This window comes from Chiloscyllium plagiosum, chromosome 14 (assembly GCF_004010195.1).
Source record: "Chiloscyllium plagiosum isolate BGI_BamShark_2017 chromosome 14, ASM401019v2, whole genome shotgun sequence".
Taxonomy (NCBI): domain Eukaryota; kingdom Metazoa; phylum Chordata; class Chondrichthyes; order Orectolobiformes; family Hemiscylliidae; genus Chiloscyllium; species Chiloscyllium plagiosum.
The window spans coordinates 4,848,956-4,876,477 of NC_057723.1; the positions used below are offsets into that span (position 1 = coordinate 4,848,956).

A 27,522-nucleotide genomic window follows, 5' to 3' on the forward strand; every position below is an offset into this window, starting at 1 on the left:
GCTACCACAGTCGGACTTGTTCTCGTTTTAGAAAATGCTCACAACTGTGGCATCTTGCAGCACTCCCGGGATGCTCACTTCTTTCCAGATGAGGCAGACAAGAGCAGGAGCTCTTTGCCCCAGTGCCTTAGCGGGGGTGGCATCTGGCTTCTTTCATGGTGTCTAGGTTAGAGTGATGCTGGAAAAGTACAGCAGGTCAGGCAGCATCCGAGGAGCAGGAATATCAACATTTCAGGCAAATGCCCTTCATCAGCCCTTCTTCACTTGTGTCTTCTTTCATGGTGTGGCTTCTCTGCAGGCTTATTGCTGTTAAGCTGACAGACGTCTTTTTCTACTTTGTGCGGAACAAAGGTTTTGCTGAGTTCATGGTGTGTCACATGTTGTGGGATACTTTGAAGGACGCTTGGTTCGATGACAGATTTGTGGTTGAGGGAGTCTCTGAACTGCTCCCCCAGTGTTGGTTGATGGCTTCATTATCTTTGATGCAGCCAGAAGTGGGGTGGTGCCATGTGAATGCGGTCCGTGAGTGGTCATGATGGCATAGAAGAAACCATGCATATCATAGCTGTCGGCCATTCATTTGCCTTCCAGTAATTTCTCTATCCACCACCTGTTCTTTCTGTTGTGGCTTTGTTGTTGCACCTCGGCCTGTAAGCCTACCCTTTCTCTTCTGAATGTGGTTGTTGTTTTACACTCAGAAATGCCATGTACTTCCAGCTTAACGGTTTTTTTCATCTTCTGATCATTGTCATCAAACCAGTCTTTTTGCTTTCTCTTTGAATGGCTGACAGAGTGTTTGCTGGTATTAATGATGAAGTGGACCAGAGGTGTTGGCATCCCATGACTCCGCATCATCAAGGATCGCTACATTTGTGCAGGGAAGTTAGTTGTCTGAGGGTAATATTTTCCTGGTCTTTGAGAGCCTCAATGTTGAACATTTTTGTGGCACTGTTTCTGTTGTCTCTGTTATGGGGAGGCTATATTTCTGTTGATCCTGGCTGGAATCAAGCAATAATCTGTCCAGCTGTCATCGGCTTCTTTCATGATAAGGGTGATTATAATGTCTTTCCAATCCCTTACTCTATCGAGGAAGTGCCAGTGTTTGGAGCCCATGTGCTGCGATGTTGTCTTGTATTGATCTGTTTGGCAGAACAACTTGTTAGTGATGAGAAGGTTAGGCTCGTGGAATTTGGTCATGCAGTGAGTGCCGTTGGAGTTTTGCTTCTCTACTCCCACTGTCCTGATTACATCGCCCCAAAGGCCTGCACTTTTGCTGACTTTGGCATTGAAGTCACTGAGGACAATTAGTTTGTTCACTGCGTGGACCCCTGAAAGCGATTGGTCAAAGCTGGAATAGAATTTCTCCTTGTCCTCAACTGCTGCATCGAGCATTGGTGCACATGCACTGAATAGTTGACATAAGGTTCCGTGCAAAGGTGAATTGAAGTATCATGAGGCAGTCATTTATTCTGCAGGGGGATAATTCTGAGTTGTCCACCAGTTTGTTTTGATAGCAAAGCCAATTCTATGGATGCAGTGCTTTTCTTCGGATTTAGCTTTATAGAAAAAGGTGCAACCACCGTCTTGTTCTCTGAACTGTCCTTTCACACCCCACTGAGTTTTACTGAGGGTGGCAATGTCAGTATCATAGGACCTGAGTTCCCTGAGCAACGATGGCAGTGCAGTGTTCCGGTCTGTCACTGGCGGGATTGTCTGTAAGGGTCCTGATGTTCTCAGTCCCAAACTTAATCCTGAGGGTGTGAAAGGTGACTGTGCAATAATTCTTTCAAGGTGGGGAAACCGTTGCACGTTGGCTTCCACCTGAGCAAAGCAGTGCAAAGTCTTGGACCAGTGGTCCAGATGGGTCCAAGGCAACTGGAGACCAGGCTCTGTTGTTTGGAATAATATTGCCTGTGGGGCACTGCAGGCAAATATTTCAGCGTTGGGCAGCGCCTCCCATTGGTTTAGTGGGAGGTCAGCAGTGAGGAGAGTGGTCGGAAGGGGATAGGACAAGAAGAACATTGTAGTTGCCGCCGTTGTGCTGATCATTCTCAGTCTGTGATTTTGAAATCACTGGGCTGGGAGTGAAGGTTTGTCCGATCACGGCTGGCGGTGAGGGGAGGTTATTTTTTTAAAAAATGAAACTGGGTTGGGAGACTTATAAAATCACTGAACTGATGGGTGACTATTTTAGGAAATTACTGCACTGGTAGAGTTTATGTAAGCATTGAGCTGGAAGCGTCTTATAAGTTACTGGGCTGGGGCGGATATAAAAACACTGAAACTGTGTGAGGGTGTTTGATAAAACACTAGGCTCGCAAGTGTTGTTAATAAAATAAATCACTGGGCTGGGAGGGTCTTATACAATTACTGTGTTGGGGGATATTATAAAGATTGCTGGATGATTTGTAAAAAAAAAACTCTGGAGTAGGGTAGTTGTATAAACGTTGGTCTGGCATGGTGTTTTAATATTACTGGGCTGCGGGGTGCTAAAAGTTAATGGGTGGGCATTATAGAAACACTAAGCTCGATGCGTTGTGATAAAACTTTTAGGAGTTATGTAAACTCTCGACTTGGATGCTATAAAATTACTTGGCTTTAGGTATGCACTACGTTGGGGGACTTACAAAAAGTATTGGGGTGAATGGAGTTATGAAATTATTGGAGGTTATAAAATCATTGGGCTGGGGATGGCTGTATTAAAATTGTTGGGAATTACAAAACATTAGATTGGAGGTTTACATATGCACTCGGTTGGGCAAAGTATGATGGAATTGCTGGGCTGAGCGAGTTGTCATAAAATTATTGGGGCCTAAATAAACATTGGGCTGTGGAGTTACACAAGAATTGGGATGGGGGTTATTGTAAAATTATTAGGGTTTTAAAAATCTCTGCTGAAGTTGTCACTTCTGCACACTTGGAGAAAGTGAGGACCGCAGATGCTGGAGAGTCAGAATCAAAAAGTGTGGCGCCCGAAAAGCACAGCAGATCAGGCAGCATCCGAGGAGCAGGAGAGTCGACTTTTCAGGCATTAATCGGGAATGGGGAGGGGGAAGGGGACTTAGATATAAATAGCGGTGTGAGGTTGGGTCTGGGGTGCTTGGTAGTTGGGAAGGCAATAGGTGGCTGCAAGTGGGGATAATAGGGATAGGTGGGTGGGGAGGTTGAAGTGGATAGATGGAAAGGGAAATGGACAGATAGGACAGCTTAAGAAGGTGAAGCTGAATTAGAGGGTTGGATCTAGGATAAGCTGTGGGGAGGGGAGATTTACCTTGTGCTACCTCATGCTAGCATGAGAAGGTTGAATATTTCATCAACTTCACAAACAGCTTCTGCCCTGATCATATTTTCACATGGACCTTCTTTCCCCTTCCTGGGCCTCTCCCTCTCAACAGAGACATCTATTTCAAACCCAGCGATTCCCACAGCTACCATGACCACACCTCCTCCAACACCTCCCCCTGTAAACCGGTGATCTCTGACTCACATTTCCTGCACCTCTGCAGTATCTGCTGCCAGGAGGAACAATTCTACTCCTGGACTTCCTTGGTGGTCTTCTGTTTCGAAGATGCAATTTCCTAACCCACGTTGTCAGCAAGGCCCTCCAGCAAATCTCCTCCATGTCCTGGACGGTCGCCCTTGAGCCTCACTCCTCCAACAACTGAGACAGAAACGCCCAGTCCTCACCTTCCACCCACACGAATCTCCAGATACAGTGCATTATCCTTCGCCATTTCTGCCACCTGCAATCACATCCCATCACCAAAGAAATATTTCCCTCCCCATCCCTATCTGCATTCTGCAGAGACCATTCCCTCCGTTTCTCCTTTGTTAGGTCCGCATCTTCCCACCAACCCACCCTCCATAGCTGGTACCATCATTTGTTACTACAGAAGGTATAGACCCTGCTCCCAAGCCTCTCCCCAAACCTCCATCCAATGCTAGGGAGCTTCTCTGGGACATATGCACCAAACTACCCCAATGCCCTGTGGCCGACCACTTCAACTCCTCCTCCCACTTTCCCAAAGGCATTCAAGTCGTGTGCCTCTTGCACATCAAATCAAAGTCACCCTAGAACTGGAGGCAGAATGCCTCATCTTCAGCCCTGGGAGCTTCAACCACACGGCATCAACATCAACTTCACTGGTTTCCAAATCTGTTCTCCCTTGCCTCATCTCAGATCCAACCCTCTAATTTGGCTCTGCCCTCTTGATCTGTCCGACCTGGCCATCTCCCTTCCCACCTATCCACTTCACCCTCCACACCAACCCAGCACTATTACTCCCCACCTGCATCCGCCTATCACCTTCCCAGCTACCTTCCCCCCAAGCCCCATCCCCACCCCTTATTTATTTCTCAGCACCCTTTCTCCTTCACATTCCTGATGAATGGTTTATGCCTGAACAGTCGACTCTCCTGCTCCTCAGATGTTGCTGTGCTTAACCATCGCAATGTTTTTCAACTTCTGCACGCTTACACCATTATGCCAAGTTCATGGCATGCATCACTGATTTTCAGCTGACCTTATTGTATGATCAAAATGGAGGAGAAGACATGTCTATCATTACTGATAAGTTTCGTCTTTCGTGTGAAGATGAAATCATCCAATTCAGGTCTCCATACAAAAAAAATGGATACATCCATTTATATCTCCAAGATATCACCAAAGCTATCAATTAATTAATTCCTTCCGCACATTGCTTTCATATGATGTATTCTGTTTAATTGTACCTAACGTGAGTTATTGCTTTTCCATGTTGTGCCATTTTCCCGTCATTATCATTGTATTCTAATGAGATCATCCAACTAAATGATGTTGAAAATTAATCAGGAGCTCTGAAGAACCTTTATTGTTCAACAATGCCATTCACAATATTTTGCAAAACTGAATTCAATCATTATTGTACGTTTCCAAGTACAACTACGTACGTGATCTATCTAAAAAAACATGCAATTTTCTGAAAAGAATCTGGTTAGATTATGCTTGAATTTACTTTCTTTTGAACTTATTCCAAACCAATTATAACAACACAATTCTTGAGGTTTTCTTTGTGTTACTCTGAGCAGAGCTTTTGGGCTGACAGATTTTGTGAGTTAGCAAATCATTTCTTTATGAAACAGTCTTTGACATTCTGATTATATAATCCAAAGCTACCTATGTTGTTTCTATTTATTTTTGTTTCTTTGTTGAATTTCGTGTACGTTTCCCATTGATTCATGAAAATACCAAATTATAGGACTTATTTATTCATTTCCAGTTTCACGAAAAAATACATTGAAGCTTGATAATTTTAAACAGTATTTTCATGTTGGATACAAAAGTGATCGGAGTCAGTTCAGTGTTATTTCATTCTCCAACACCTTGTCCCCGAATACAACTAAGTATATTGTTGCCCTATCATCTAAAGTTAATGGCTGAAAGAAATTTCTTCAATCTCCAAGATACCTAGCTCCACGACTGTGCTGTCAGTACTTGTGCAGCTCTTGAAACTCTTTAGAAATGGAAAACAGTACCCAGTCTCCCTCTGGATATAAGACCACTTGGATAATAACATCCAAGCATAACTAAATTTAGGAATGCGATTTTTGAATGGGGAAATTCGAAAGTTTATGGTTAAATTATAAACAGCTGTTAGCAGGAAGAGTTAGTGTACTGCTGATATGCGAACACTAAGTCACGAAGTGCCACCATATGGCAATTTAACGGGTTTCGTTTTATGAAAATCCTGATAGCTGCAGGTAATTACAATCTGTCTCGAAATTTCATTGACCTTTCGAGAACTTTACTCAAACGTTCTGAATGTCAAAAAGACATTCATACACAACATCATACGAAACATGCATACGAACAAGCCACTTGTCCCTCTCCTTTATGAACCACAATCCCTCAATTTTCTAATTCTGGATTCAAATTGGATGCCTGCAGAAGTAGTTACCTGTATGTTTTGTGAAAGAAATTGCAGGTTTCACAGAACAGAATACTGATTTTGAAATTAAATTTGAAAAATAAGTTATCACCATTTCCAAACATTTGAGCTTCTTTCTAATGCAACTTTAAATCTCAGATCTTTATCAACAGTGCTATGTGTTACGACAGATTTAACCAGAATGAAATGAATGCTGGCACTGTAAAAGTTATGTAAATACGATCTAACTTTTATAGTCGGTGCCCTTAACTTCACTGTGGGAAAGAACTTGCGCAGAATTCTGAATTTTTTTTCTATTTCGGCTGCAGGGCCGACCATTTGTTATTTCCATGTTTGAATTACTTCTGTCATGCCTGACATTACATGACAGCGTTGTATGAACAGTCAGTCAGAATAATCATCAATTTTAACTGCACCATGCTTGCTGGAATCACTGGCGAAACTTCTTACTCCCACACTTACCAAGGAACATCATGGGCATCTGACCTTATTAAGGGATAGCAGTAGCAACGTCCCACTGTTTTCAGATTTATACCTGATATTTTCTTTGATCACTGCATTCAATCAGATTTGCACTTGACGTTCAATTCAATTCCAGGTGACCTCTGTCTTGAAACTTGTCAGGATTTGTGTTAAGCATTTAGTAGAACTTGGGAAAGAATTCTCGTTAAGACCGCCAAGTAAGCCAGTGCCATCTCGTCGTAATTGCTGAAACATTACGTTTCAGATCAAAATGTATGATTCTAAATCGCATCTTCTCTAATGCTGTCAATTTACACCATAAATCGCCACATATGACACAGACCGCAGTTTCCTAAAAGTGTAACAATGTTCAGAACAACCCATGAAATCCTGCTAAGCAGTTGGAATATTTTCTTTTGAATTTTTAGAGAGATGACGCAATCCCAAATAATCAGGTGACATTTTGAAACAAATGTTCTTTGTTGTTTTTTAATCGTGCAGTTATCGCATTATCTGTCCACGTGTTATTTGTTACAATTTGAAGTTATCCATGCTCCTTGTACAAAATTGTCATGTCATAGAATCATTGAGTCATGGACTCATACAGCACAGAAAGACACCCTTCAGTCCAACTCGTCCATTCACACATAGTTCCCAAATTAAACTAGTCCCACTTTCGAGCGTTTGGCCCATGTCGCTCTAAACCTTTCCTATTCATGTACCTGTCCAAATGTCTTTTAAATGTTGCAACTGTACCTGTATGGGCGACTTTTCCTGGCATTTCATTCCATACATGAACCAACTTATGTGTGAAAGAATGCCCCTTTTGTCCCTTTTAAATCTTGCTCCTCTCATGTTAAAAATATGCCATCGAGTTTGGTCTCATCCACCCTCAGTAAAATGTCCTTGCTATTCACCGTATCTGTGCCCCTCATGACTTTATGAAACTCTAGCTTGTTATTCAACATCGTCCTGCAGTCCAGTGAAAAAAGCCCCAGCCGATCCAGTTTGTCCCCTATAACTCAAATCCTCCAGGCCGAGCAACAATCTGGTAAATCTTTTCTGAATGCGCGCCTATTTAATGTATCCTTCCTACAGCAGCGTGTCCAGAATTGTGAAGAGTACTCTAAAAGTGGCCTCCTCAATGTCCTGTACAACCTCATTCTGACGTCTCACCTCCTATGCTCAATAATCTGAGCAAGGAAGGTAAATGTTCTAAACGCCTTCTTAAGCACCTTGTCTACCCGTGATGCAACTTTCAAAGAACTATCCACCTGAAACCCTGATGTATTTCTGTTCCCCAACATTATCAGGGCGATAACATTAACTGTATAAGTCCTGTCCCTCATTTTACCATAATACTTCACAATTGTCCAAATAAAATTGCAGCTACTACTCCTCAGCCCATTGGCCCGATTAATCAAGACCCTTTTCTAATTTTTGGTAACCTTCTTTACTTTAGAGTATGCCACCAACTTTGGTGTCATCTGCAAACTTACTAACCATGATTCCGGTACCATCACCCAGATCGTTTGTATAAATGACAATCAATAGTGGATCCAGCAAACATCACTGTGGAGCACCAATGATCACAAGCTCTAGTCCGAAAAACAATCCAGTACCATCTTCTGTCTCTTACCATCCAGCTAATTTTGAACCCAATTGACAATCTCTCTCTGAGTTGCAAGTAATCTAAGTTTACTAAGTACTCTATCATGCAAACCTTTGTCAAAGGCTTTCCTAAAGTCCATGCAGAAAACTTCTACTGTTCTTGCCTCATCAATGTTTTTGGTTAAATCCTCAAAAAACTCAATCGAAGACACGATTTCACACAGACAAAGCCATGCTGATTGTTCCTGATCAGACGTTGCCTCTCCAATGCATGTGAATCCCCTTCAACAAATTACTCACTACGGATGTCAGACTCATTCGTCTGTAATCCCAGCATACAGCCTTCCTTAAGTAAAGCCACAACGTTAGCCAATCTGAAATCCTCCGGCACCTCTCCAGTGGCTGCAGATGATACAAATGCCTTTGCAAAGGTCCCACAGTTTCTTTGCTAGCTTCCCACATTTGGGATACATTTGATCAGTCCCAAAGATTTATCCACCTTTATGCTTTTTAAGACCTCGAACACGTCGTCCTCAGTAATGTGACTGTATTCAAGACACCAATATTTATTTCTCCGACTTCCATTGCAGCCATACTTTCTGGCATCAACTGACTCTAATGGTCCCACCCCTACACCACTCCGCGTTTAAACCAGGGTGTCAAAGTTAGAGCAAATATTTTTTCCGACGCAAAGGTGAATACTGAATTAATGCTTGCAATTTGTGATAAAATGAAACAGGCAACAAATAATGCAACTTTCCCCCAATTTCTATTCACATTGATTGAAATTGATGTCAGAAGCCAAACTTTGATTTATGAACCACCTGCCATTTCAGCTGCTAATTATACAGTCTTAACTCTGCTCCTCTATATGAGTTCTCAGTCTATCAGAAAGTGAATTTTGAACCTCTTCAAAATAACATTCTCTTTAAGTATGTCTATTTCTGATCTGTTTTCAATGCCCCATCTATCTATCAAAGTTACTTTGACTGACCCTTTCAAACTTAATGTGTGTTTGACCAGGTTCTCTCTTTCGCTTCCTGAAACACTTTTTGTCGGCTTTTCGCACTAGTTTATGTACATTTAAGAAAATTGTTCACCTCATCATACCCCTCAGATACTTCCTCTGATAGTGATGCAAATACCGCACTTGCCCTAACTATCACCTTTGAAACACCAATACTTAGATGGTCACTCAATCGAAATTTAAAAAAAAACTTCTATGTCCTATTCATTAAACTTTGACAATGTTTGGAAACATTGGTTGGTGCAAGGACATTAACCCGATGAATTCTTATGGCTCAGATTTAAGTCTGAAATTATTGTCACGAAACTATCATTGAAAGTTTCTTTTGTGTTAAGTATGACCATAACACAAAGTCACAAATTGGTTGAGCACAAACTGCACATATGTGACCCATTGTGTCTACACCGGCTGGTCAAATGAGCATCATTGCTTTGTGACAAGTTCCTGCTTTCCACTACCACCACCCACATCATTACACATTATCAATATTCAAATAATTCCAATACGTTCTTGAATGTCTCAAATGAATCTATCTGCCACATTTCCAGACTTTGGTCTACATGCGAGGTGAAAATGCATGTAAATATTTGCCTTCCTCTTCTTGTTCCTTTTAGGCGTAGGAACAACTTTTACCTATTAACTCTATTCAGCCCATTCACGATTTCTAAAAGCTCTACCAATTCTCAACACGTCTTCGTGTCAGAACAGTCCCAAGATGTTCAATCTATCTTCGTAACTGAAGTTTTCATTCCTGGAACCATTCTGCACTGCATGGACACTCGAAAATGCATTTAGAGTTTTCCTATAATGTCGTATCCACAACTGTACACAATCCTCCAGTCAAGGTCAAACAGTGGAAGGTTTTCCCTTATTCCTCTCCTCTTTAAATATTCACTTGGCACTTGCATTTAATACCATAAAATAGTACCTTCAGTCAAGAGAATTCTTTACGAATTCTCTCCTGAATTTATCTTTCTTTTTCACTAAGCCTGTAATCAGATCAGTCTCTGTCCCTTCACATCGAATTGAGCAGTGTTGAGCAGATTGTTTCTGTGCAAGTGACACTTCATTGAACTGCTGAGGGTAACAACCATCTGCTCATTGGTAATCTAAAATTGTTGAATAGCCATTAGCTGCTGAATTAATTTTTTCCTGCTCTTTATGGAATATATCTTGGCAATTTTCCACACTTTTGGAGAGGTGACAAGCAACTGCTGCTGAAATGGAAATCACGACATTGGGCAAGGCGAGTGCTGAAACAAAAGACTTCAGATCCCTCAGAGGAGGCCAAGATGGATGAATCACTTACTTCGCTTCAGGCTGAAGATGATTACAAATACTTCAGCTTTAATATTTCCACTTGAGATCTGGGTTCTGTGACGGTCAAACTTGGGTATATTTGTGAAGCATACTCCTCCCTTTAGTTTCTTAATTGCCCATCATCATTAATGACTAGATTTGAACGGAGTGCAAAAAAAAAGATCTAATCTGACTGGTAATCACTTAGCTCTAGCTGTTTAAACTTGCTTCAAAAGTTTGATGAGCATTTATTTATAGCTTCACCAGGCAAAATAGAAAACCTATCGGTTGAGTTTTCATCTCAGCTGCTGTATTGTTCTATTCTGTAATCAAGCTTGGCTTGATAGATCGTTTACCTTTATAATTAATATAATGGAACTTGGTCAAACAAGTCTGAAAATGCTCTTTAACAGGAGTACATAAGTGTATTGCATACAAGTAATAAAGCATGCAAACAATATATATGTATATGTTCGTATTTAAATGTTTTAAAAAGCATTAACAGAAACATGAAAACAAAATTTCAATCTGATTTCCAACATTATCCATTAGAAGAATTTAAACCCAGGAAAGTACAAACCTATCTCGATTGTCGTTACGTCACTTGTTGACACCGCTTGTTGATTCCTTTTCAAGTCTGCTGACATGAAAGGTTGAGAAATATGGGTTCATAACGACATATTCGAAACTTCAAAGGAATGACCAGTATCAATGGCCTGTGTCACGTTTAAACTCAGTCCAAGCTTCAATAACGGTAACGATGCAAGTTCAAAACCTTTTACAATTCTTGAAACGCATCAAGTTCCTTCGATTTTGAAAGGGTTACAGTGACTTCGAAAACACTGATGCAACAGAATTGTTCAAAACGTTGACCACACACGAGTGGTAAAATGGATAAAATGGATAAGGGATTGATTTGAAAGCATGGCGCAGAAAATGAAGATGAAGCTGTTTTTTTCTGGCTGTAAATAATGCTTACAATCCGTAGCTTTTGCCAATGGAATAAATGCAGCTAAATTTGCGAATGACACTGGAAAAAATAAGAATGCCTGTTGATAAGGTGATGCACAAAATTTGCAAAGGAACATAAACAAATGAATAGGCAAATAATTAGCGGAATGAGTATAATGTGTCATAACGGACATAAGTCAAATTTAGAGGAAGACTCAAGAATCAGTGCATAATTTCTTTTAAGAGTTATCGAATTCCAAGGACAGAGGAATCTAGGTATTCTGGTGTAGGTAGGTATGAGATTGAGTTAGCTTGCAAGAAAAACAAGTGGTGAAGGGTAAAGGGAAGTTGTTGCTTGTTATGACAAGAATAGAAATAAGAGCAAGGACATTTTACTCCATTAGTTCATTCATTATTAAAGCAATGATTCGTGAAATAGAATCATAAGGACTTCTCTACTGAGTTCATTAATTCGTTGGTTTTATTTTTTCCAATTTGTTTATATACAAGTTCAGTTACATTGGAAAATAGTTACGTTCAAAATGAGGCAGACAGAACGCAGCAACGAATACATCAGCGGACACATCATCTGTTATAGAGAAGGTTATTGAGACATTAAAATACTTCAAACTTGAGTGGATAGGTTTCTCATACACAAGTAGCGATAGATTATTCCATACAACAGCAAAATAAAATCGAGATAAGAACCACATTAGCGATGGAATTATTGAAAAGAAGAACAGACACGAAATGCCAAACTGCCTGTGCTACTCCTCAGCCTTTTGTAAACATGCTGCCAGGTCATGATGCATTTTAATTGTATCAGTGGGATATAATGAATTCAGAATCTCGACGAAAGAAAACAATATTTTATTGTATTATGGGTGCTTCTCCTCTCTAGTATTACATAAGCATATCTTTCACTTTCTATCAATATTTTATTGTATTATGGGTACTTCTGTTCACAAGTATTACGTAAGCATGTCTTTCACTTTCTATCAAAATTATTCTGTGATCAATACTGCCATAATATGTATATTATTTAGCAGTGATGAGTCTCAGTCCATATCCTTCAACGTTGACATTATTAACAGATCCCCAAACAGTTAACAAACCCATCGTTGCTAATCAATGCCACCATTATCAAATCCACATCCCTCCTACCATTTTCAAACAGCTTGAAGCCCCACAATTCCTAAAAGCGCTCTGTCCTTCAGAATCCATGTCCAGTTTTCCTAGAACTCTTTATTGTAAAACTTGAAACAAGCTTCCATGCCTGTCACAATATCAAACGTTCTAGTCAAATACAAGATCATCTCCAATATGACAGTGGCAAGTCCCAATTGTCTACGCATTGACTTATTGAGTAGCATACATGCTATTCCTGAATTGATTACACATTGATCTTTCATTGACCTTCGACAATGTTTGTTGGACAGTTTGTTGGACCTGCACTTCTCTGGTTCTTTTCTCATGTATCTAATCTTACCATAAATCATAATATTACCATGCTTTAGTTATTCCTGCTTGGTTGCCATTGATATCCCAACTGCCCACCCTGGTATATTTCTATTTATATCCACATGCTGTCCTTCACAACAATTCTAAGTTATCATCATTTGTTATGATTGTTCTTCTGCTTATAAATTGTAAAACAGCTTATTCACTTTCCAAACGAGAATATCCTGAAACTCCCTCTAGCTGAAAATAGAAGTCGTTGATTAAAAATTTGCCATTACTACTCAGATAGTTTACCACTTGGTGACACGGCTGAACATTACAAGATATTTTAATAACAGTGAGGACTTTCCAGAACTAACCATTTGCACATTGTACGTCCATTAGCATGTAATTAACCACACTTGCTTGTGCTCTTCTGCTTTTAAGAGACTCCTCAATTCATTTTGTATTTCTCGACTTAACAATTCAAGCGTTCTCCTGGCCAACGTTCTACAATCTGCCCATTAGAAACGCAAGGATTTGCGAAACAGATCTTTCGATGTGCTAAATCATAAAAAAAATCTTTTCATCACTCCTGTCTATGATGGACTACACTGACACGCATTATCTGCTTCACGTATTCTAAATTTATTTTCAAATGGTGGAATCAAATTTAAATCGTCTAATCTCTCTTGGCCACAGTAAGCTCCTCCAGACTTTTAACTCATTTGTATAATTCTGGACCCTCGAGAATCCCCAATGTAAATATCTCTGGATTTGAAGCCAGTGTTTTCACTTACATTGGCCCTGCCGTCTAAAATGCCCTCCCCACATTTCTCAGCCTCTGTTTTATGCCCCTTTAAGACATACCTTAAATCAACCACTTTCCCAAGGTGCACAGTGACCAAACGTACAATCTGCTACTACGGCTTGGTGTTGATGATTGTTTTTTGTTTTGTTTTGGGACACTTTATATGGTTCAGGCTTCCATGTAAATGCAAATTGTTGCTATCTTTTGTTGTTTATGCTGTGCATTGTGGTGCTCAGTCTTGAGCCTTTCACATCCAATTAGGTTTGCTTACCGTACACGTGACTTTACTAACAAGAACAACATTTTGCAACCAAATGATAAAATCACAGCTACTCATGTTTTGACTTCACATGTATCTGCTTTTTCACAAAACTTGAGATGGACTTATGGTCTCATCGCTAGACTATTGACACAGAAACTCAGGAAATGTTCTGGGGACCAACGGTTGACCTGCTGTGTTAGATGGTTGAATTTACATTAACTAAGAATGTGAAGAGTTTAATAAGACAATGAAACCATTGCTAGTTTTGAGGGAAAACACATCGGTTCCACAAATGTTCTTTCGCCAAGCAAACTGTCAGCTAGCCTGGTTTGGCCTGCAGGCAACTCCAGACTCACAAAATGGTTTCCTCGGAACTGCGCTACGTCCAATTATGAATACACAATAATTGTTGCAAAGCCAGCAATGTCAACATTCCATGTATGCAAAACAAAAACATACAAGTATGGACATTGTGAAGCAGAATTAACGCCGAAGTGTTGATTGAAATTTAAGAAAAACTTGAACTTTTTGAGAATAGAGTGAAACTAGGTTGATGCATTTGGCAAGATTGTGGGCCGAACAAACTTCCTGCAAGAGTTGCAAATCTATGAACTCCAGAAGTTGTTGTGTCCGAGTCAATAAAGTTGCTGTGCCCCGATGCAGTAAAGCTAGAACATTGCCATTTACCTGACAGTTTGGAAATTAGGGATGCAAGACTTAATTGTATTTTTAATCTCTCCTCAAAAGATTAATCTTTCATCTCTGGAATAATTCTAGTGAACCTTCACTGAAATTCCTACAATGGTTTTACATCTTTCCTCAAGTTACGAGACCAATACATTTTACCTTATACCATGTTATTACTTATTTCAAGAAGTGGTAAGATTACACTTATTTTATACATGACAGCAGTGAACAAGATCTGGAGTGTTGTGCACAGTATTGATCATGTTATGTCAGGAAGTATGCAAGTATATTGATGCAATTCTGAGAAAGTTTACTAGATTAATGCCTGCCATGAATGGATGTCTTACAAATAAAGTTTGAAACCGCTATTTTGCATAAATTGGTGTTTGGAAGAGGAGGAGTCTTAATAGGGTAGATATGTGGAGGATGTCTTATTGTTTACGTTTTCAAGAACCAACTATGATTATTTAGAAATCTGGGATTTCCTGTGTAAAAGAGACGATATCTTTTAATGTGTCGCACAGCATTGTAAGTCTTTATAATTACCTTCCTGAAAGGTTTGAGGGAGAATAATCTTTGATTCTTTTTAAAGGACAAAGTGAAACGTTTCTCCTGAAATAAGGTGGTGAAACGTTATCATGAATAGTGGGGAATAGAGATTTCAAGCTGCAATCACATCAATTCTGATGAAATTCAATACTGGGGAAGGTTGGGTGTTGAATAACTACTTCTGCTGCTTGGTCGAAAACTCTCCAAAATTAATCAGAATTATGCGTTATCAACCATGTGTTTCTTGACTGAATGTGTTGAAGAATTCAAATAATATCACGATTATTCCAAACCAACGGTAATTTTTGTTAGCGTGATTCGTTGAGTGACAAGCAGTGAACGTATTACAACACTGAGAATAAACATGTTCCATTGAATTGATTTGCTCGTTGCAACATATTTGTTATCTCAGCGTTCTCGATTGATACTGAACAGATTAACTGCCGAAAAAGCTCAGCGTCTATTCTAATTTTAACACCAAAGCGGCATCTCAGATAATACATCTACAAGATTTGCGTTTGTCTCTACTCATACGTAACACCTGCAAGTATTCCATTAAAAAACATACGTCTAAGGTTTTATTCCCTTTTTTCTTGGATACTCATAGCTGTACAAACTGCAAATTAATTACAGTGCAGATTAACACAATTAATCATACCTATGTACCACGAGTATTAATATCATCCAGAGGCAATGTCGGGTTACAGGGTTTTAAAAACAAAAAATCACTCTTAGAGGATTCGGGTGACAGACAGACAGTGTAATTATATGATTCTCGAATTGGCAGAGTTTGAGCAGAATCGAGATAATTTAAATTTGCTTTTGGGACGTCTCGACAATAAGAGGCACCCGTTGAATCTCTCTGCCTGTAGCAACAGAATCTGAACGCGTAACAGTAATTATTCCTGTCTTGTTTGCACTTCACAACGACCAGAAAAAATATTATGAATAAAAATATGCAGGAAGTTGATCCTAAAATTATGATCAACAGAAAATTTAAATCTGAAAACAATCCTGGATTACGAGGTTTGCTTTTTTGTTCAAACGTATTTTCAGTAACATTACTTTGGATTGTAAAGAGAATTGAAACTGCACTAGAGAGACTCGGCTGCCCATTATCCCTGACCAAAATTACAAGCGCCTGTCTAAGAGCATCTTGCTCCCTAAAATTTCGAGTTGTTCGAATTTCGCCAGAGGTAAGTCCCACGTTAAAAATGCTGTGGTCAGTAGCTTCTATGAGCTGGTAAGAAAGTCGTGCATTCTGTCCAGAATCTGCGTCTGTCGCAATTACTTTGGTCACCAAGTATCCGGGATGTGCAGATTTTGGTACAATCAAAATCGAACTGCTGTGGTTTGAAGGTGAGACAATGACTGGGGCGTTGTCATTTTGGTCCAGGATAATAACGTTTACGAGAGCAGTGCTGGTCAGTGAGGGAGTACCGCCATCCTGAGCCTGAACTTTGAACTGAAATTTCTTCTGTATTTCATAGTCAAAGGAGCGTAGCGCGTAAAGGTGCCCATTTCCCGAGTTAACACTAAAGCGGCCAGACGCGGAACTTTCACGTGTGAAACTGTCCAACAGGAAATACGATACAGCGCTATTCTTGCCCATGTCAGGGTCGAAAGCGGTAACATCAAATATTGATGTACCAGGAGCATTGTTTTCCATCAGGAACACGTTATATACCGCCTGAGTAAATTGTGGTGCATTATCATTGATATCAGAAACGGAAACTTGGATAGTTTTATTTGTGGAAAGAGGTGGTGATCCTGCATCCCAGGCAGAAATGGAAATGTTATAGTGCGGAGAGGATTCGCGATTCAGTGTGTCACTCACTATTAAATTGTACTGCCCGTTCAAAGATTTTTGAAGTTTAAATGGGATATTTGGTGGCAATTGACACCGCACTTGTCCATTTCCGCCAGAATCAGGATCGGTTGCACTTATTATAGCGATCACAGTCCCTCTTGCAGCATCTTCGCTTACTTCAATGAATAACGAGTTTATTTTTAACTCCGGGGCGTTATCATTAACATCAACTAATTCGACAAGGATTTCAGCACGCCCAACTAATGCGGGTGTACCATCATCCACAGCTTCCACATCAAGTTGGTAAACTTTCTTTTTTTCATAGTCCAGTGACCCTTGAACTCTGAGCTGCCCAGTTGCGGGGTCCAAACTGAACAATTCCCTCACACTGTGAGAAACGTGGCTGCTCAAATAATACTTCACCTCGCCATTTGTTCCCTGGTCTAAATCAACAGCATTTATTGTTGCAATCAATGAACCTTTAGGTAAATTCTCCAGTGTTTTAGTTTTGTATGTCTGATGATCAAATACTGGGGCACAATCATTAACATCCAGTACAGTGATGATTATTTCTGCAGTACCGGATCTACGAGGAGTTCCACCGTCAAAGGCCGTCAGTGTCAGGTGAAAATTTGAGAGTTGCTCGCGGTCTAAGGGGTTTTCTAACATCAGCTCTGCCATTTTACTCCCATCGCTTCTCGTCCGAGTCTTCAGGTTAAAGTGCTTGTTTGTGCTGATTTCATAACTACTCACAGCGTTGGTACCCACATCTGCATCTTGCGCACTCTCCAGTAGGAAAAGAGATCCTACTGCAGTTACCTCAGATACTTGTAAAGGGTATCTCATTTTCGGAAACTTGGGCGAGTTATCATTTACATCCAATATCTCCACATTGACACGGTGCATTTCCAAAGGATTTTCTACCGCTACATCCTGAGAAACAGAACAACTCACAATTCGTCCACAGAGAATTTCCCTGTCGATTCTCTCGTTTACAACTAAAATGCCATTCCCCATGTTCACCTTAAATAACGGCATTCCGTCATCAGAGACGAGCCGAAATTTGCGAAATGACATCTCTCCAATGGTGAGGCCTAAATCCTCCGCAATATTCCCTACAAAATCACCGCGCTCCATTTCTTCGGGGATCACGTATTGTATTTGACAGAAAATTAAATCCGAAACGCAAGTCAGGAATGCAAAATAGTACAGCCGGTTGAGCCCTTTCGCCATTGTTCCGGGTTCGATCTAATTATAAATCTGCCAAAATGTCGCTCAATATCGTTGTCTTGTGAAATAAAATATCCTTCCCGGTGAAGGAAATTGTCGTCATTAAAATGATAAACGTGAAATCTCGAACTGAGCGATCATCCAATGCAGCCTGGTTCGGATACGGGCAACGTTTGCGTTGCTCGTCAGTTCTGCGCTGGGTTTTGTATGAAAAGAAGGAGGAGGTAGATCACTGACAGTGTGTGGCTTTCTTATTGGTAGACAGCGACGCAAAGAGTTCTTACTCATTACTGCATCAAGCTTTTCTTAAAGCAGACCAGTTTTCATGGATTGACAACACCAATAGGTTGTCTATTTAATGGTGCGCAATTAAAATTGCAATCTTAAACTGTTTAATACTTTATTACCAAACTTTTTATTTGTTTTGGCGAACTTTTATTGCTTGCAATTGGCCATTGAAAATAACCTCATTTTAAAAAAACTTTCAGGAAGGTGAAATGGTGCAAGGGATTTTCGTAACATGTTTCAATATTTTAATTCATGGTTGCTGAAACATTAACTTAATCTGATTCAATTCACTGAAATAACTTGGGGAAATGTTTTCTTGAAATCGCTATCCGTTCTAAATCCGCCTATTTCTGCTGAATTTCATAATTTTGCAGCTGCACCTCTTTATTGGCTGTGAAGTAATTTTTTTGTGCGTTGGATTGTGACTATTTTTTTGAATTCGGAATTAAAACTTGAAAACATATCAAAGTCTTTCTGTTCAGACCTCTTCATCTTCAATTGTCTGATCCAATATTCTAATTACTTCATATTTTTCTTAAAACTTCCTCACCAATAATACGTCAATGTAGAATCAGTTTCTCTGTGGGTTATGCGTCAATACCATAATAATTTAAGTATATATCGTTGCTCCTTAGGCCTCAATAACCATTCTGTCAAGTAGATACCTCAGAGCATTCTCACCGAGTATTCCCTGAAATTTGGTATGTTAGCTGTGGCGTCCCACTTTTGTACATTTATACAAGATCATGCATGCATTAGTGACATTCTGCTGATCTTATTGAACGATAAATATCGGAAAAAAGACCATGAACACCCTCACTGGTTGGTCTTGATGTTTTCTGTGGTGGGAAAGTTAGCTTACTATTTAACACAAAATCACGGGTACAGCCCAAGATATTTCCAAAGCTGCCAATCGATTAATTTCATCTATACATTCCTCTAATTTTGCATACTCAATTTCAACATATGTAACGTGGGTTATTCTCATTCAATGTTGTGTCATCTTCCTGTTTTTTTTATTATAAGTCAGCTATTAGACTAATTTCCATTTAAATAGATTGAAGAGCTCTGGAGAAAACTTACTGCCACAAAAAAAATGTAATTTGAAGCATTTGTAAAACATAATGCAAGCATTACTGTATGGATCTAAATACAGCCAAAGTCTACTTAGCTGTTCTATCTTTTAAAAATACGTACAATTTTCTCAAATGTTACTATTTTACATTATACTTGATTGTATTCCTGCGTTTAAAATTATTTCAAATTCAAATATGGCAACAACATTTTTAAGGTCTTGTTTTGTATTCACCACAGCAGTGTCATTGGCCTAACAGATTCAGTTTGAGACTAAATAATTTACTTCCAAAACAATCTTTACTATTTTACACAAATTAAAATCACCTCAGATGTTTCCATTGATTCTTGTTTTAAATTAAAATTTTAAACTTGTGCGTCTCCTTAAACTTCATGCACATTTCCCATTGATTGTTGAAGTAACAACCTGTATCAAGTAACTTTATGAATTCCAAGATCAGAAACAACTGTGTTCAGGCTTGGTGATTTTAAAATATTTAAACATTTATTTCGTATTTAAGCAATGCTTTCATATTGGAGACAAAATTGATTGTAGTCAGTTCAGGATTCTCCCACTCTCCAGCATGTTGTTCCAGAATATAATAAATTGCATGATTGGCCTTTAGTCCCGATTTGATCCCTGCAGGTAAATTCTTGAATCTGCAAGTTACCTGGATCCCCTACTATGAGCTCAGTACATAGGTAGCCTTTGAAAAATTGTCAAAAGGAAACAAAAAAAGAGACCCAATGCGTCTCTGGACAGAAGCCAATGGGGTAATATCATCTAATCATATTTATAAATTTGGAAATGTAAATGTATTGATGTCCAAAACCGCACATCCAGCAATATGGCAACATTTTAACAGCTGACCGCAAAAAAAGGTTAGTCCTCTGCTATTCTGATAAAGGAAGGGTCCCAAGTCATTCGTTTTTACAATGTAATTATTGTCTATATTTTATTTTAAGGAATCACTGACGTCTCCCGATTATTGAAAAGTGCCTTGTGAATTTTCATTTTCCATTCTATGGCATTTCTCAAATATTCTGATTATATTAAAAACCATGTGTACTATTTCCATAACACCAAATGTAACAAAAACGCAAGCCTATAGAGCAAGATATTTCTCTCATCTACCTATGTGGTACCATATTTTATCCTTAAAACAATGTAAAATAGTTGCCCTTCAGATTCACCCTATATGTGCTTTTTCAGGGAAAAGTGTAGTGTTCACACCGCAGACATTTTGCGCTGAACTTAAATCTTAAAAAGTTAAGCTTTCACCATATCAAAACAATTTTACTTCCATCTCAATTTTTATCGAATATTTTATGTTTGCGAACACCATGATTTGACTGGAATGATATGTATGTTCACGTTGTAAAAGTCATGTAATCTCTTTGCGAATACAATCTATATTTTTGATGGTGGGCATGTTAAAGCTCACTGGAGGAAAGTGGCTCGTGCAGAATTGAGTTTTTTTTTAAAATATACCTGCTTCGGGACCCTCCGCCCGCTACATCCACCTTTGTATTATTTCAATTCGGTGTGACATTACACGCCAGCTTTGCTTCACTACAAGAAGGGTCGGTCAGATGGAGGAGCAATTTTAACTGTGTTCCTTTATCAGCAAGGATTGTTTTAACTCATTTGGCTGGCCTATCGGTTTGCCAAATAGTGCGATGATGACGCCTTCGGTTTAATTCCCATCAAGATTTTGAGGCTACCATGACGCGGTTTCCTTCTTAATTGCTTCCCTTGCCTGAGGTCAGGTGGCCCTCAAGTTAAAACATCACCTAATAAGACAGCAGCCCCAATGGTCTAGTAAGACGATGGTGACACAACAAAAAGTAGAATCACTGGTAACCTGTTTTCTCTCACATCATAACTGACTTATCATACGCTACATCCTGCAGTTTGAAAATTTATGCTGAACACTTTCTTTAATCCCAGCTCTAAATCGGATGTTTTTGATAACCAATTCAGCTTTTGCCTAACGGAGGAGCAGCACTGCGAAAACTTGTGATCTCAAATAAACCTGTTGGACTATAATCTGGTAATATGTGCATTTTGATTTTGACCACTCCAGTGCAACACCGGCACCTCTACTTCAATTCACGAGTTTAGGAGTAGAGTGGCCCTGTCAAAAATCAAAGTGAGCATCACTGAGCAGATTATTGTTGAGCAGGAGTGGCTTGATAGCACCGTACTGATGAGCCACAGTAGACGGATGGGACGGCTATTGGTCAGGTGGGATTTATTCTGCTTTTTATGTACAGAACATGCATGGGCAAATTTCCACATTGTTGAGTAGATGCAAGTAATGTAACTGTACTGGAACAGCTTGCCTATGGAAGTGGTGAGTTCTATACACAGTCACACATAATATCAGCTTATCAGCATGCCCTTGGCAAAGACAAATGCACTTGCAATTCTAACACACACAGGAAGAGAACCCAAGCTTTTGGCTGTACTAAAGAGAAATAGAGAGAGGTGTAGCAGCTTTCACAAATCCAACAGCTACTAAAAGCTGAAACTATAATTTTGGTTCTGTAGATGCTTGATCCCACACATTCAGGCTGCTTCAATGTTTACAACTTTTTAAAGAAAAACGAAGTGCCAATGCTGTTTACCTTATTGGCTTGGGGCAAACAAGTCATCACCTCTCTCTTAACCACTACACATAAAAAGGACAAAATACACCTTTAAAAGCCATAATGTCATCAAACCTCCACCCTTCAAAAAATGAACCATCGATATACATAGATAGCTTCATTTTTTAGAAACCTTTAGTCTTACCCTATTATTAGATTACAAGACATGAACATTGCATTCACTGTAAGATGCAAACATTCACTATTACAGTCTAAATTAGAGTGGTGCTGGAAAAGCACAGCAGATCAGGCAGCATCCAAGAAGCAGGAAAATCGATGTTCTTGGCAAAAGCCCTACTCTATTCCTGATTAAGGGCTTTTGCCCGCAACATTTTCCTGCTCCTCGGATGCTGCCTGACCTGCTGTGCTTTTCCAGCACCACTCTAATCTAGACTCTGGTTTCCAGAACCTGCAGTCCTTGTTTTTTCCTTATTCACTGTTGCAGCCCAGTTCAGCCCACTTCTCCCAGCATCGAAAGCCTCTGTAATCCTTAATCAAAGGGGTAACAACACATCAGCAATTACGTCCTTTCATCCAGCCAACTGTATAATTTTCAACTTGGATGGCTGTAATATTAATCTCCATTTAAATAGTCTGCAGTTTTTATATTGTTGGTCCCAAAAGCATTAAGGGACTTTGGTCAGGAAATACAATTGGCTTTCATAAATTGTTGTCAAAATACTACGAAATATTGCAATGCCAACATCAAACTCAAGGTCTCCTTCTGATATCTGAAATATTTCTGTTCGTGATTATTAATTTTTCTGGCAAAAGTACCCAATATGTCTTTCTATCGTCTTATTATCATTTTGCAAGAGTTCATAAGATCTAATTTTTACAGTCGATCTCCTTAACTTCACTGGGGGAAACACCTTGTGCAGAATTGTGATTTATTTTTCTATTTTGGCTGCAGGGCCGACCAAAATGTTGTTTCCATATTTGAATTAGTTCTGTCCTGCCTAGCATTACACGACAGCTTTGTATGAAAAGTCAGTCAGAAGAATCACCAATTTCAACTGCACCATACTTGCAGGAATCACTGGTGAAACTTTTTTCTCCCACACTTTCCAAGGAGCATCATGATCATCTGACCTTTCCATGAGATAGCAGTCGCCACGTCCCGCTGTTTGCAGATTTATGCCTGATATTTTCTTTGATCACTGCATTGAATCAGATTTTCAATTGACATTCAAATCAATTCGAGGTGACCTCTGTATTGAAACTTTTCAGGATTTGTGTTAAGCATTTGCGAGAGCATGGGCCAGAATTCTCGTAATACCGCCAAGTGAGCCAATGCCATCTCGTTGTAATTGCTGAAAGCCTGCACCATCAACCCTACAGATCACAGGTCGTCAGCATGCATCACATTAGTGACGGAACAACATCTCTCGCTGGGAGGCATACAACAGTCTTAACGAACCGTAGATTGTTAACCCAGCACTGTTGGGTAACACGTAGTGACCCATGAGTGCCTTTCTGATCTTCTTTGCCTCGGTTTCTGCCTCTATTCATTTTAGGCGCTATTCAACATGTTCATGACTACACTGTGTAGGAGATAGAGAGCGAGAGAGCAGGTCGGGTGCAGGGCATGCCCTCTTTATCAGGCACATACCCATGATGTTTGCTTCAACAATAACATAGACAACTGCAGAAGGAACAGTATACTTGGTACCTCCTCTTTGCACAGTGTTCATAGGTAGCCCAGCCATCTGGCTTAATGAGTAGCCTTCGATGGCTGCTACCTAAAAAAAAAAGTGAACTTCCGCCAAGGAGACTACAGAGCTGTCGTCAGGCTTTGCAGGCATGGTAGTTCATTTCGCCCAATTGATTTACTGACACACAGTCGAATGGCTAGAGGCCTTCAGAAAGAGGTCTTTGAGACTTGGCGAATCGCACTATTCACCATCATTTTGGTCTTCTCCTTCCTCTGACTGAGTCTTTTCTTACTAGTCATGAAAACGCTCGCAAATAAACCGGTATATTCTCATTTCTTTTAAACTGTGCATTATCCAGAACGACAAACCAACAGTTCAAATTAAGAGACAATCCTCCTTTAAATGAAGCAATTCATGGAGAATGGTCGTCTGTGATACACTGTAACGAAAATTAGCATTTTTCAGATGAAAATACATGATTATAAATCGCATCTTTTCTCATGCTGCGAATTTACACCAGAAATCGCCATACATGACACAGACCGCAGCTTCCTGAAGGTGTAACAACTTTCAGAACGACCCATGAAATCCTGCTATGCAGTTGAAATATTTCCCTTTGAATTTTTCTAGAGATGATTCAATCCCAAATAATCAGTTGACATTTTGAAACAAATGTTCTTGGTTGTTTTTGAATCGTGCAACTATCGCAATTTCTGTCCACGTGTTATTTGTTGCAATTTGAAGTTATCAATGTTCCTTTTACAAAATTGTCATGTCATAGAATCATTGAGTCATAGACTCATAGAGCACGGAAAGACACCCTTCGGTCCAACTCGTCCATTCCACCGAGTTTCCCAAATTAAACTAGTCCCACTTTGTAGCATTTGGCCCATATCGCTCTAAACCTTTCCTATTCGTGCAGCTGTCTAAATGTCTTTTAAATATTGCGACTGTACCTGCATGGGCGACGTTTTCTGGCAGTTCATTCCACACATGAACCAACTTATGTGCGAAAGAATGCCCCGCTTGTCCCTTTTAAGTCTGCTCCTCTCATGTTACAAATATGGCGTCAAGTTTGACCTCATCCACCCTCAGTAAAATGTCCTTGTTATTCATCATATCTGTGCCCCTCATGATTTTATGAAATTCTAGCTTGTTATTCAACATCGTCCTGCAATCCACTGAAAAAAAGGCCCAGCCTGTCCAGTTTCACCCTATAACTCAAATCCTCCAGGCCGAGCAACAATCTGGTAAATCTTTTCTGAATGCGCGCCAATTTAATGTATCCTTCCTACCGCAGCGTGTCCAGAACTGTGAAGGGTACTCTAAAAGTGGCCTCCTCAATGTCCTGTACAACCTCATTCTAACGTCTCACCTCCTATGCTCAACAAGGAAGGTAAGTGTTCTAAACGCCTTCTTAAACACCTTGTCTACCTGTGATGCAACTTTCAAAGAACTATCCACCTGAAACCCTGATGTATTTCTGTTCCGCAACATTATCAGGGCGATATCATTAACTGTATAAGTCCTGTCCCTCATTTTACCAAAATACCTCACAATTGTCCAAATTAAATTCCAGCTGCCATTCCTCAGCCCATTGGCCCGATTAATCAAGATCCTTTTCTAATTTTTGGTAACCTTCTTTACTGTCGAGTATGCCATCAACTTTGGTGTCATCTGCAAACTTACTAACTATGTCTCCAATATCATCACTCAGATCGTTTGAATAAATGACAAACAATTATGGATTCAGCAAAAATCCCTGTGGAGCACCAATGGTCACAAGCTCTAGTCCGAAAAACAACCCAGTACCACCATCTTCTGTCTCCTACCATCCAGCTAATGTTGTCCCAATTGACAATCTCTCTCTGAATCGCAAGTAATCTAAGTTTACTAAGTGCTCCATTGGGCAGGCTCTTGTCAAAGGCTTTTCTGAAGTCCATGCAGAAAACTTCTATTGTTCTTGCCTCATCAATGTTTTTGATTACATCTTCAAAAACCTCAATCGAAGACACGATTTCACACAGACAAAGCCACGCTGGTTGTTCCTAAGCAGACTTTGCCTCTCCAATGCATGTGAATCTTACGTCGCACAATCCCCTTCAACAAATTACTCATTCCGGATGTCAGACCCATTCGTCTATAATCCCAGGATTCTCATACAGCCTTCCTTAAGTAAAGCCACAACGTTAGCCAATCTGAAATCCTCCGGCACCTCGCCAGTGGCTATAGATGATACAAATGCCTTTGCAAAGGCCCCACAATTTGTTTGCTAGCTTCCCACCTTATCGTAGGACACATCTGATCAGTCCCAAAGATTTATCCACCTTTATGTTTTTTAAGACCTCCAACGCTTCGTCCTCAGTAATATGACTGTATTCAAGACACCAATAGTTATTTCTCCGACTTCCATCGCAGCCATACTTTCTGGCATCAACTGACTCGAATGGTGCCACTCCTACACCATTCCGCATTTAATCCAGAGTGTGAAAATTAGAGAATTTTTTTTCGATGCAAGCGGTGAGTACTGAATGACTGCTTGCAATTTGTAATAAAATGATAGAGGCAACAATAATGCATCTTTCCCCCCAATTTCTATTCTCATTGATTGAAAATAATGCCAGAAGCCAAACTTTGATTTATGAACCACCTGCCATTTCAGCTGCTAATTTTACAGTCTCAACTCTGCTCCTCTATATGAGTTCTCAGTCTATCAGAAAGTGAATTTTGAACCTCTTCAAAATAACAGTCACTTCAAGTTTGTCGTATTTCTGATCTATTTTCAATGCCTCATACCTATCAAAGTTACTTTGACTGACCCTTTCAAACTTAGTGTGTGTTTGACCAGGTTCTTTCCTCGCTTCCTGAAACACTTTCTGTCGGCTTCTCGCACTAGTTTATGTACATTTAAGATGAATTGTTCACCTCATCATACCCCTCATACTTCTCTGATAGTGATGCAAATACCGCACTTGCCCTAACTATCACCTTTGAATCACCAATACTCAGATGGTCACTCAAACGAAATGAAAAAAAAAACGTCTACATCCTAGTCATTAAACTTTGGCAATGCTTGGAAGAATTGGTTGATGCGAGGACATTATCCTGATGAATACTTGTGGCTTAAGTTTAAGGCTGAAATTATTGTCACGAAACTATCATTGAAAATTTCCTTTTTGTTAAGTATGACCATAACACAAAATCACAAATTGTTTGAGCACAAACTGCACATATATGACCCATTGTGTCTGCACTGCTGGTCAAATGAGCATCATTGCTTTGTGACAATTTTCTACTTTCTACTACGTCCATCCACATCATTATACATTATCAATATTCAAATAATTCCAATGCATTCTTGAATGTCTCAAATGATTCTATCTGCCACATTTCCAGACTGTGGATATCCTTCGATGTACACGCGAAGTGAAAACGCATGTAAATATTTTCCCTCTCCTTGTTCCTTTTAGGCGCAGGAACAACTTTTACCTATTAACTCTATTCAGCCCGTTCATGATTTGTAAAAGCTCTACTAAATCTCGACAAGGCTTCGTGTCAGAACAGTCCCAAGTTGTTCAAACTATCATTGTAACTGAAGTTTTCATTCCTGAAACCATTCTGCACTTCATCGACTCTCGACAATGCATTCAGAGTTTTGCTATAATGTCGTATTCACAACTGTACATAATCCTCCAGCCGAGGTCTAACAGTGGAGCGTTTTCCCTTATTCCTCTCCTATTTAAATATTCAAGGTCATTTGCAATCAATACAATAACATATAACTTTA

General features: G+C 39.7%; 1 protein-coding gene across 1 annotated transcript in view; it reads right to left on the reverse strand.

The window, feature by feature from the left end:
- The window catches only part of LOC122556970, a gene marked incomplete at its 5' end in the record, with an annotated part of 66,081 nt that overhangs the window by 30,498 nt on the left and 8,061 nt on the right, over positions 1-27,522 (reverse strand). The window contains 3 exons of the mRNA XM_043704203.1: positions 15,693-18,084; positions 23,360-23,415; positions 23,693-23,822. Of these exons, the coding sequence (XP_043560138.1) occupies positions 15,693-18,084; positions 23,360-23,415; positions 23,693-23,822 (2,578 nt within the window). The remainder of the gene's footprint in view (positions 1-15,692; positions 18,085-23,359; positions 23,416-23,692; positions 23,823-27,522) is intronic.